The 13,326-nt window shown below is 37.6% G+C and overlaps 1 protein-coding gene across 1 annotated transcript in view; it reads left to right on the top strand.

Annotated features, from left to right (window-relative positions):
- Positions 1-12,807, top strand: part of EXPH5 (exophilin 5) — a 110,559-nt gene extending 97,752 nt beyond the window's left edge. The window contains exon 6 of the mRNA XM_043998896.1: positions 4,171-12,807. Within this exon, the coding sequence (XP_043854831.1) occupies positions 4,171-9,851 (5,681 nt within the window). The 3' untranslated portion in view covers positions 9,852-12,807. The remainder of the gene's footprint in view (positions 1-4,170) is intronic.
- The last annotated feature ends 519 nt before the right edge of the window (positions 12,808-13,326 follow it).

Here is a 13,326-nt window from a genome sequence, read left to right as displayed (position 1 = left end):
TATTATTAAGTTACTGTGGGCTTCAGTTTTCTGTATCTATAGTCTGTATGTTCTCAGTAGATTTCTCAGTATTCTGTATATATTCACTATATTTCTCAGTTATCTATAAAATATTGGACTAAATGAAATAGTGTAAGGCCCTTTCCAGTCCTAAGAGCCTCTGGTGTGTTAATTCGGGTGTTCTTTACCTAAAAATTTTGTTCACATGTTTATGGAAAAAAGAAGAGTAGGGAAGAAGAGTGACATAATGGTAGGAGAGCTGACCTGAGTGAGGAAGATCTGGTATAACCTATATATGTCACTTAACATTTCAATGCTCTAGACAACTCTAAAACTAGAGATTATAGACAGGGTATTGATCTTCAACAGCAAAGAGATTCATTCCCCGAGAGCTTCCTCTGCCAGTGATCAAAATCCAAAATACAACATCAAAATGCACATGTGCTTCTTGTGATTCATATCTATTAAGTCAATATTCCCTTCTAGCTCTAAAATCTACAATCCTAGACCTCTACCTATTCAAATAGCATTCTTAATTTACCTTTATTGCCCAATTAGAATCTGTAGCCACTTGAAGAAACAATTTGTTTATAACTTGTCATATAACTTTAAAGTATTGAGCCTAGTTCCATAAGCCCCACAAAGCAATACCTTCAAAACAGAAAACATTTTTCTGTTTTGAAAGAGTCTGCCCCTTTAAGAAAGTAATTTGCACAGTCATTCCCCAGCTTCAACTTGAGGAAATAACTGAAATAACCTACGACCTGGAGAATGATGTCATCTCAGTTCCTGATATCACTTTAGACCTCTAGTTTAAAAAAAAAAAAAAAGTTAAGTCAAAGAGGTCTGACAGTAAATTTCTGGAGCCCAGGAGAGAGAGAGGCCTGCTCCAGTGGAAAGCCAATTTCATTAATGGAAGAAGGCTGTTTCAAGCTATTTTGAAAACACAGAATTGTGAGTAAAACATTTTTGTGAATCTAGAATTCTAGGGAGAAACACCCAGCTGTGAACAGGCTACATAAGGCATCACAAAGAATTTGTTACCAGTTTTAATAGCTAAAAAAAAAAGAGAGAGAGAGAGACAGTGTCCTGCCTGTACTTGGTTGTTGCTTTTCTTTTCCTTTGCTCCATATTTTGATGTAGTTTACTTCATTTATCTAATAAAGGAAAATAATTTTATGGACTTGGGGTTACAGATATAAGGCAGGCCTTGCAGTTGGGATGACCTGGCTTCTAGTTCCATCCCTGACACAAACTGACTGTGTGATCCTTAACTTCTCAGTGCAAAGCAGGCAACCCCTTAAGACTTATAGGTTATAGATTTATGTTGATGGAAGGAATTTCCTAACTTAGAGTTCCCTACATTGATGAAATTACAGGCTGTCCCCCTAAAACTGGTCTTCAGGAATTTGGGGTGGAGGAGGGTTAAATAGATAATGTATTTTATTACATGACATTTCTACATTTGCAGATTTATAATTTCAAGGTTAAACAATATAATACATGTAAAAAAAGTGCTTTGAGAACCTTAAAGAGCTATTTAAATGTTGCTAATGTTGCCGCTGCTACTGGTGATGACAGTGATGGTACTCATGATGGTGATTCCCTGGAGACTTCTTGGTTGCCTCTCCTAAGATCCTTGTTGTTACCTTCTACCAGCTGTTGAACTCTAAACGACCTCAAAGGCAAAATCCAGGAAGACCCTGATAAGCAATATCGGAATTTTCTTTAATTCAATAAGAGTGACAGAAATCTCTCTTATTTCTATGAACTCAATTATAGTTTGTAAATTATATATAAATACCTATATATAATATATAAAATAAATATAACATAAATAAAATAAATGCCTAACTGAACAAAATAATTTTTTTCTCCAAAATAGTTGTTTTAAAATGTGCTAAGGGGGACTCACTACTGGAAGGAATTTTGTGATAAAACCTCTTGTATTAAAGATTTTTTTCAAAATTAAAATAATTACCACTCCCTAATTTGTCTATCAGTTGGAATCATTGTATATTAGAATTTCTTAAAAGAAATGAATATTTTAGTTCTTACCCTTAGGAGGAAATAAAAGGTTACTTCAAAATGTTTGTTCAATACAGTAGCCTCAGAGAATTTGACACCTAAAAGTATGGCCATGTTTGACGAGGCCACTAATTGGTAGATCAGGGGAATACTTTATCCTGATTTCAGCAAGGCATTTAACAAATTCTCCCTTGATATCCTGTGGAAAAAAGAGAAACTTGAACCACATAGAAGTGGAGTTGTTGTGTGGATTTAGAAGTGATTGAACCAAGACATTTCATTAATAGAGTAATGTGCCAGTTTGGGTGGGGGGTATCTCTGATGGACTGCCTCAAGTCTCAGGACTCAATTCTGTTCTGTTACACATTTTTATCAATGACTTCTTTGAAGACATTAGGATTGTGTAGGACTGTAGATTTAGAGAAAAAGCAGCCTTTGAAGTTACCTAACCAAAGTCCTTCTTGTTGTAGTTAAGAACACTTTAGTTGGGGCAGCTAGATGGTGCAGTGGATAGAGCACCGGCCCTGGATTCAGGAGTACCTGAGTTCAAATCTGACCTCAGACACTTAACACTTACTAGCTGTGTGACCCTGGGCAAGTCACTTAACCCCAATTGCCCTGCAAAAAAAAAAAAAAAGAACACTTTAGAGAGGTTAATGACTTGCTCCAAGTCACACATATAGTAACTGGCAGGTTTGACCCCAGTTCCTCAACTCCAAATCTAGAATTTTACGCAGGTCTAGAAACAATGGATAAAAAAGACAGGCAGAGTCTTAAACAATGTAAAGGAAAAAATTCCAAATAATTCTATCTGAATGTGGAATAGGTGACTTCAGAAGGTTGTAGATTTCTTATGACTAGAAGTAACTGAATAGAAGCTGGAAGATTACTTTTTGATGGAATTCTAGAGGGATATGCATTAGATGTGGGGGCTGGCCTAAATGATCCTTATGGTCCCTTAAAGATCAAAGATTCTAGTAATTCTACTGTTCTGTTCCTATTCTTTAAATCTTCACATTTATTGAGGAAAATATGTAAAATATGATTTCAAGACTCAGTAGGAAATAGGGAAAAGGCATTGATCTCTTTCTCTGTTTTCACCCCTTAAAACTGTTATTTAGGAGCAGCTAGATGGCACAGTGGATAGGGCATCACCCCTGGATTCAGGAGGACCTGAGTTCAAATCCAGCCTCAGGCACTTGACACTAACTAGCTGTGTGACCCTGGGCAAGTCACTTAACCCTCATTGCCCTGCCCCCCCCAAAAAAAACCTGTTATTTAAAGTATTGTGAAATCCTACCAGAATTAGGCTCAGTATTTTATTTAATAATAAAAAATAAGGGAAGACTGGGGTGAGGGGTGATTATTATTCTTCTGTTCTTTTCGCAATAATATCCCAAGTATATAAGGGAAGAAGAGGTGTTTGGAATAGAGGAATGAGAGAAACCTCAATTGTAGAATTTTAAATATAAGAGGAACCTTAGAAGCCATCTTGTTCAACTCCCTCATTCTACAGATGAAGAAACTGAGGCCTGGAGAGATGAAATGACTTGCCCAAGGTAAAACAGCTGATTATTGATAAAGTGAGTCTGGAACTCAAGTGAAAGGACCAGATATTCAGGACTTGGATTAATCTTCGATAACATCTATTCCAACCCCTTCGTTTTGCAGATGAGAAAGCTGAGCCCCAGAAAGGTTAAGTCACAGTTTTAACTAAAGTCACCCAGGTAGAAAACAAAGCCAGGATCTTAAGACTTAAAAATTAAAAGTAACAAACAAAATTCAGACTAAATTAGAAAACTAAGAAGTCACGACTAACAGCCTTCTTTATCCTTTGAATAACACAACTTTCTGTACTTACTGAAAACACTACATAAACTTTTGGGGGGCAGGCAGGGGGCAATCTCCTGGTATGTGCCACTAGAATACTCTATCATGCTACTATTTTTTAAAAAGCAAAATACCTTGAAAACACAACAAAATTGAATGTAATTCGTTCAATTATTACATTCAAGACGATAGAATGTAGGTTGAATCATTAATGAGCAATTTTTGGTAAAAAGGCATTGCATAAATAGAAATTTAAATTAGACTATGCAATCACTTTACAAAAGCAAGCTTTAATTCATTTTATCCCTTTAGTTTTAGATGACTTGGACAACAAACTGGCTCAGGAACAAGCCCTAAGTCCAAAGAATACACGAAGACCAATCCACTTTGGACTCAGAACACAGATCAGTCCTTTTCACAACACTGCGAGCAGAAATGGCAATCTCTTGGAGGGACATAGGAATAAGTATGGTGAAACTTCAAATCCATCCATCTATGATATCCTAAGACCATCGACCCCTAGAGAAGGTTTTAAAACTTTCTCCTATAGAACTAAAACAATTTATGATATGTATGGCTCAAGAGAACAAACGATCTCCCAAGAGGAATATGTGCACAGGACCTTCAGCAGTTCATCTCTGTGTTCTGACAGGACACAGCAATCAGCCTCTCCTACTTTTGGCCATTTCACAGCAAATAGCCTACATCTGCCATCCCATACTCAGAGGAAGAGTGTTTTTGTACCAAGGAGCCATCAACAGAGTCCAAGGAGAACTCCTTTGTCATCTATTGTATGGAACAGGCCATATCCTCCTGGAGATAGTCAGTACCAGGAAGAGTTTCTGGGGGCACAGTCCCCAATGGAAGTTGACCCTGTCAATCAGGATATATACCCCACTTGGCCTCAAGACAATAGAAGATACGAATTTTACCGTTCCAGTAATATGTACCAAAGTGTTAGGCCACATGCTACCAGGGACGGAGCAACCAGTCCTGATTCCTTTGAGAATTCTGAGAATATGCCATTCCACCAACATGAAAACAAATTCTCACGGCCATACTGTTGGAACACCATTGGCCCTAGGAGATTGCAAAAATTTGGAGGAAGTCCTTTTCAGAGAAAAAGAGAAGAAACTCCATCTTTGTCCAACTTTTACCACAGAAACAAAGAATTCATTTCTTCTGACGGAGACTTTGAAATGATTTCAACTGATGTAAATGAGAGGTCAGCTGTCCATAGTAATAAGACTCCTATACCATCTCAACCCTGGAGAGCAAATTTTTCCAGAAACCAAGAAGAATCAATTCACAGGGAGTCTAATTTTCAGACATGTGTATTGGAGGACATGGAAGTCCAGTCACAAGATGTTACCCAAGTACCCTTAAAGGAAAGCTGTGAACATTTGCACATACCTTCCATGGATACAACAGGAAGCAAATTCCAGATTTCCCCGGATATTTATTCTAGAAGTCAAGTCAGACCCAGTATGCTAGTAAATCAACAGAAGCAGCCTCCATTGGAAGAAAATGCAAATGCAGAGACCAACTTGCCTGAAACTACTCAGAATTTGTCATCCTCAGCTCAGACTCCTCTGCCCTTAATTGCACATAGAATAGAAACCCCTCAAAGATCTGACTTCCCAAAAGCTACCACTACATTGTGGGATACCAAAGGGGATACTCCTGATGAATCTGCCTCCCTTCCTTTAAGCCAAACAGAACTTATTGAAACCAATGGTGACTCTGTCACTGTTGCTAGAAGGCAACCAAACACTTGGATTGCTGAGTTGAATCCTGAGAAAGACCTGACAGAATCTGTGTCAGAAAAAGCGAGGCAACTAAACAAGGTAGATGAGACAGGCCTGGCAGATAAAACATCATCAGTTGTTTCTCAATCAGCAATTACTGAGATTACACCTGATTATCAGCATTCCCTTTCTAGGGACTCGGCCTCCTTTTCCAACAACAGATCTGTTTTTAATATAGGTTCAAAAAAACCAACTGGAATCTTTGGCAGAAGGGATATTTCCAAGATTTACATATCAAACAGAGATAAAGCAAATGCACTTAAAAGAGAAAAGGATTCTACCACGGAAAGAAAACTAGATTCAGAAACTTCATTTCCTTTCTCTCAGGAAAACAAAACATCATTGTCTTTTCCCAAACAAAATCAAGGTTGTCAGCAAGAATCAGGGATAAATAATGTTTGCATTACCAGCACTGAAAAGGAAGACTGGAAACTAGGAACTGCCAGTGATCAAAACCCACAGTATCCAGGAGAGTCATTTCTTTCAGATGCTGAGGATGTACAAGGTATTAGATTGAAAAATGCTTTGGTTCCTCCTACCAACTGCACCACATTTGCTGAAAATCATCATGTCCTATCAGACCATTCCCTAGAACCATTGCCAGATGATGGTCAAGGTCTTCCATCATCATTTTCTCCCAAAAGTCCTTCCTTAGCTTCTTTAGTAACTCCCTCTGCTACTTCATTAAATTTCACATCTAATGTATTAGCAGAAGAGGATATGTTCTCAAAGATGAGTCTTCTGGGAAAAGACCCATCTCAAAAGAAAAGTGATGAAAAGACCTATTCTGGTAACAAGGACCAAAATAATCAATTACCACTCAGCTCCTCAGAAAACCAAGCTATTGGGGATGTTAAGGAAGTAAAGGATGTTCCTAAATGCCATCCAGACCATCTTTTCAGTCTTGGGAGAGGAAAAGGGAAAATAAGGCACCGTATATCATGTATTGAGAAATTAAGCAAATCAGGCAATTTCTTGAGAGAGGAGAGTAATGACAATAGTGACATAGTCCCTGATCACTATAATTCCCAGTCTCTTGAGCCCCTTGACATTTATTGTACCTTCCCAAGAAAATCAGCCAGTTTTCTAATCAATGACAACATAAGGCCAGACAACATGATGTCCACCCCATTTAGGAAGGGCCCCCCTCCATTCCAAATAAAGAAGAACATGGAAGATCCACTAGAGAAATGCTTCTCAAACAAAAACAATTCCAATTCTTCTGAGTCAGATAGGCAATGCCCTGAAATACATTTGGACTCTTCCCCTTTAAGGCCCGTACCTGTAGAGATGATGACAAATCTTAGAAAAATAGTGCCTTCTGCTATTAGAAAAGGGCCCCCTCCATTTGAAATCAAAAGGACCATGGCCAGGCCTCTCGTGACATGTTCCTCAGGTGGTGTGGACAGAAGAGATAAATGTTATGGCCTAGACACAGAACCTTCTATTCTAACACAAAGGCCTGAGGAGCTGATATCTACCACTCAGGCAAAGAGCCCGTCCATTAAAGTCTATCCTTTACAACTAGCCAGAGATCATCCTCAAACAGAAAGTTTTCAAGTCAACTCTGAAAATCAGAACAAAATGGCTTCTTCTCAGACAGATAATTTTGCAAATACATTTTCCCTCCCTGATGAAAAACATTTATCTTTTCCCCTAGATGTGTCAGAAAAGCAAAGTGGGCAACACCTGCAGAAATATAAGACAACAAGCACAGTCACTGTTTCTGGGGATGAAGACAATGTCAAATGTCTCGAGGTGGTTTCAATCTATTACACTTTACCAAGGAAATCCAACAAAAAATTATGTGACCTCCTTAAAAGTGACACACAAAGTATACATTTCTCCCCAGAATCAGCTTCAGTAGGGGATGCAACATTCCCTGTTTCTCTGGTAAAGAAGCGATTCAATTCTTCCACACAATCATTACCAGGAACACCTGTATCTCCATGTGCAAAGGCATCTGTTAGCAGGGTTCAATGGAGAAAGCATTCCTTCTCACATGACATTGAAACAGCATCTCTTTTACAGTCACCACATAGTCCATATACTGAAGCAGAGACATTACAGGGAATGGCCTTTGGGTTTTCTCCTATGGTTAGAAGTATTCCTCTTTGCAAAGAAGAACTCAATGCAATAAATGATTGTTCAGCTAAAACAATCTCAGATGATATACAAAGAAAAAGTATGGATGCCTTTTCTTTCATTCCTGGCCATCAAGAGGGGCAAGAAAAAAGGCAGAATCACACCAGGCATACATCTGTCTCACCAACGAGTCTTCATGGTAAACTTGTTAGAGAAGGAAATCTTGAAAATCCTGACCAGTTCATTAAAGTATGTGAAAGAGACAGTCTTTCTGACATGCAGACCCATTTGGGAGATAATGTTAATGGCAGTCCTCGCATAGGAGAATTCTTAGGGAAATGTGAGCCTCACTACATAGATGCTATGTCTATTGGAAGCAGAAATTATTCTCCTGAAGAAGTTAATGGCAAAATAAACTCAGTACCTGGAGCTACATCTTTCTATGATGATCCAAGAGACTTACAGCCAGAAGCTGCTAATGGGAAACTTAAAACAGATGACCAGAAAATAATTGAAAAAACTTATTCTGCTTTGCAAAGCAAAGACTTTTCCCTCCCTTCCAACTCACTCAAACTTCATACTGGGGAAACGAACCATAATGGTCAACCTGACTTAGAAAAGTCACTGAAGGAACCAAAAGAAGTATCTCAGGGAAGTGATGCAGATAAGCATTTAATTAGGTTGGATAAAGTAGGAGATGCCCAGAACACAAAGGCTAAAGAGAAAATGCAGGGGCTGGCATGTGATCAGTATCCACCTCCCAAGGTAATAAACGAAATTAAGAGTGATTTGGGTTGCACCAAAGAAAAAATCAATCTAGAGAAAAGGAAAAACAGAACTTCTGTTAAACAAAAACTGGCAGCTTTGTCCAAAGTCGGCAGAAAATTCTCAACAAAAGATATCAGCCCCAGAAAGCACATTGCTACTATTTTCCCACAAGAGGAAGTCAATTCCAATACCAGTGGCTTACCTCTTAACACACCACAGATGTCTCCACTTTCAGCTAAACCCACCTTTGGGATCCCAGAATCCATACATGAATATAAGAAATCAGGTCCTGGTGGAACTGAGAGCTTTGTATTCCAAACAGCTGAAGTGAGTAAGACTAAGACCCCTCTTCAGCCTCATTTAGATTCTATCAAGAAACCTGTCACTTATGTAAGTGAGCAAAAAATAATGGCCAGCAGTTCCAAACCAAATAAAAATAGGGTTGAGAATGTAACAGAATCACCACTGAGCAACATAAACCCAGCAGATGAAATACCAGCAGAAAAAAGCAAATGCCCTCAAACTTTGGAAACAGGATATGAAACTGTAGCCCAACCCATGCTTTCCAGTGTGGGGACAGAGGATTTCTCTGATGATCTAAAGAAGCTGAGCCTTCAGTTCCCATCTGAGGCTATATGTAAGACTTCTGAAGAAAGAATCCTGCCACCCAGTGCTCTGTCACAGCAAAAAATCTCACCCCAAGAATGGGAGCCTGACTCAAATCTCTATCGTTCCAAGAGTTTAAAAAACATAAATGTACTTGGTAATCAGCAGCAAATAAGTCAACCTTATAAAATCCGTGAGCGACACCTTTCTGCACGTACTTTTTCTGACAATGCCCAGGACAAATGGAAACTTGGCAATGAACTTCCTGTTCAAAGTGGGTATGGAAGAAGGTTCCGATCTTTTTCTGAACTTTCTGCCTGTGATGAAAATAACACCTGGGATCTCGGCAGGGACAGGACCAGGGCCACTGGTCCCAAGTCTACAAGCTCCATCTCCAGACCAATTGACTATGGAATTTTTGGGAAGGAACAGCAGCTGGCTTTCTTGGAGAATGTAAAGAGGTCACTCACGGAAGGGAGGTTGTGGAGGCCAAATTTCCTTAAGAACCCTGGCTTCCTAACAGATGATGCGAGTCATCCTGCAAATAGATCTGAGTCACTAACCTCCAGTTCTCCTGATAACAAAATTCCAAAAGATGGTTTGTCTCCCAGGGAGCTGCTTAACACCTATAAGGATAAACCTGTGGTGCATTCAGAATCTGACACTGATACCACTACAGATGATGAGTACTACCTAGATGAAGCTGACAAGGAATCAGAACTCTGAGGACTCTTTTCAATAAAGAGAATAACCTTAAAAAAAATTAACTATTGTTCCTGGGAATCCAGGGTAAGTATCTTTGTAAATAGCATCATGACCATGAGAATATCTGGGACAAAAGATCTAGTCTGGGCAGTCCTCATTCTGAAGGAGACCTGATTCCCTGTTTTTTCTTCACACCCACTACTCCCAGGACTCAGCATAAACAATCGTGGTTTGGTTTTGTTGTTGTTTGTTTGTTTGGATTTTTTGCCTCTTAAAGATAAGATAAATGTTTCTTCTCACATTTCTTCTGGAGGTTTCACACTTTCCTGCTTGTCCCCAATAGGACTGCCATGGAGTGGAGTATATCCTTAGCTTTCTCCATCTCCCCTACTTTTTCATCTCCAATTCACCTTCCAGTCTTGAACTCTTTTTCCTTTTCCTACACTCTTTCTTCCCCAAAAGATTAACTTTGCTAATCATCCAGCACAGGTCATGTTCTACTCTCTTCATAATGCTACTTAAAGTGATAGAGATTATGATAACAATGATGATAAGCTATTTTTCCCTCATATAAGAAGATGAACAACATTTCATCATCATTTGAGCAGGAACCAATCCAGAATCGGGTTAAGGAAGTGGTCGATAGACTTCATTGGCTAGATCTATCAAAATATCTCAATCACAGTATTCTTTACCTTGACCACCTTTCCCTTAGTAGTATTAGCTTTCATAGTTATTTGGAGCTATGTACCTTTCCCTAGCTTAAGCCGATAATTAGAAAGAAACCAACATGTCAGGACTTCAAGGTCCTAGAGTAAAATAGTTTGGCAGCATCTATAGATATAGATATATGAGTCCAGGAGTTTTACTTAAAATGGGCAGCATTTTAGAAATGTGGCTGATGCTCTCTCTCTCAGTACTTACGGACTGAAGCTGTTCCCTTTGGAAAGTCTTAGACTTCACAAATATAGAAAATTGGAAATAATCCTAGGAAATTTTTTTTTAAATCCTTTCATCCTGTTTCACAACTGCCTTTTATAGTCTTCTTTGTTAGTATTGGTTTATATTCTGTATGCATTTCTCTCCTTGTTTTCTCTCCTTTGCTTTTATTCTTATATCATCAAGGTAATGATACTTGTTAGTAAAATACTTAAAGAGTCTAGGAAGATAGGATTATGAGAAGGAAGTATGTTGCTATCGTTATCAATGTCTACATCAATGCCATTTTGCCTAGAAGTACAGTGCAGGTTATTTTCCCTACTCTATTCCCATGAATCTCAAATGGATGATAATAGAGTAACCACCACAAATTCTGTTTTTAACTTTTATTCATTTCATAAGTCTGAGATCTGGTGTCCCACTGAAGACTTAAGAACATGACTAAACTATGCTGTTTTAAGTCCATTGAGCAGAGTACCAAGATTTTGAATTCAAATGTTACTAGCATTTGAAGTTGGACATGAAATATTTGTAAAAATGCATATATTCTTTCAAGTTGCCCTTTTTCTGTCCTCCTCCCCATTTTCTTGCTACAAATCTGTATAGAACATTAAGAACAGTTTCTTATAATTTCAAAAGAGGCCTAATACTCTAAAGTTGAAAAACGTGAGTTTTCTATGATGCCTTGAAAATTCTATGTCACTAAATGAGGCTGTGTCTGCCTTACCACATGAAATGGAGTTAGGGATTTTGAAGCCTAGAGTTCAGGCAAAGTAGTAGATTTGGGGATTAACAGCTACTCACTCTTGTGCCAAATTTTCTCAATTGGCCATCTATGATTTAAATCTTGCCACAACTGCTAACTTTCAACTTTACTATTTGCTGTGTTGTCAGAAAAACAAATTTCTAGAAGGCACTATTTTCCTTCTTTCTTTGTATTTTATAATTAAAGTACTTCGTTAAAGAAGTGTAGTCATTTTATATGTATTTTAACATACAAACTGCTGCTCTTTTAAAATATGATCCTTTTTGGGTATATATAATTTATATTAGTCCTTTTCACATTCCAAACGTGTTTTCTAAGAGATATTCCATAACAAAATAATACCTGTGTACAGCTGAACCAATCAAAAGGAAATGAACACTAATATGTACACTTGTAAAATAATTATTTTATATATCGATAATGGACTCTTGGAGTCATGAGTCATAGAGTATGTGACCGATTTAATACAGGCCTCATTTGATTGCATTTTAGGGAAACTATTTTAAATGGGCCATTCAGTATTATAAGGCTATTGGTGGTTAATAAACCCTTAACTCTAATAAGTTTTCTAATATGATAAGCAAATAGAATAGTCAATAGAAATTCAGCATATACCTGCACTGAAGCTAGTAGTGGGAGGAAGTCAAACTTATAAAGAAAGGTACTTGGAAGTAAAATTCTCAAATGAAATAAATTATTTTTGTCATGCCATAGGATTAGATGAAATCTTATTAAGAATAGTAACATTATTGCTTCAGGATGGTAATTCCATTTGAATGTATAGCCAACACATGTATACAGTGTACAGCCAATTAGTGCAAATAATGAATCCCTTGAAGTGTTTACTTTATTAAAATTTGCACTGCATTTTCCCATTAGGCTGGAATCAGTTACCATATTTTACACAATTATAACTTTGAATAATGCAAATTTGAATACATGAGACCACTGCAGGAAATTCATAATTTCCACTAATTATGACCTAAGCTATACCAAACATATCCATATGTTTGAATATGTGTGTGTGTATATATATGTTTTGTTTTCTCAGCAGCTTTGCAAGTTTACATTGTCACTGAGGTGGCTCAGAATCACTGGCAATTGTATAACTTCTGAAACAAATAAGCCTTAATGCACTTTTTCTACAACTTTTTCAAGTGGTCATTTATATGCAATTGTTTCTAAGCCTTTTCTCTGAATGTGGCAATGCTACAAAGAATAATGTAATATTAAAGAAATTCCTGTTTTCAAATAAATGGTCTAAACAGATTAGAATGTTTCATTTGACTCTTATTTCCATACTTAACTAATAAAATTTGAATAAATTTAAGAAAAATTCAAAATACATAATATTATTCAAATAAATGTTTCTGGTAACTTTGTATCCTATAGATCCTGAATAAGAAGAGGTGCAATATGGGTAATTTCAAAAAGAATGACTTGCTTGCCTTTCCCCAATGAGTAATTGGACAAGTTTGGGCTAGCTCTAGCACCTGAAACAGTCTGGCACATAGTAGGTGCTTAATAAGTATTACATAGAATCAAAGGGTCCTGAGTCTCTTGAAAGAAAGAAAAAAAATTGGTACAAATTGTCCTTTGGTCCATTTATCTTCCAAAGTAACAGTTGTAATTCAAACACTGACCACAATACCTACCTTTGCATTGCTTCCCCCTTCATCCTTGTTAGTCTGCCCCTTCCTTCTAGCCTAAGTAGAATGATAGAGTACTTCTAGGGTCATTTTCCATTCATCTAAATTAGACAAGCATTTCTAAAATAGCTCATGAGTTCTA

This window comes from Dromiciops gliroides, chromosome 3, assembly GCF_019393635.1.
Source record: "Dromiciops gliroides isolate mDroGli1 chromosome 3, mDroGli1.pri, whole genome shotgun sequence".
Taxonomy (NCBI): Eukaryota; Metazoa; Chordata; class Mammalia; order Microbiotheria; family Microbiotheriidae; genus Dromiciops; species Dromiciops gliroides.
The sequence above is the reverse complement of the archived record's forward strand: the minus strand, read 5'-3'. Positions and strand labels throughout refer to the sequence as shown.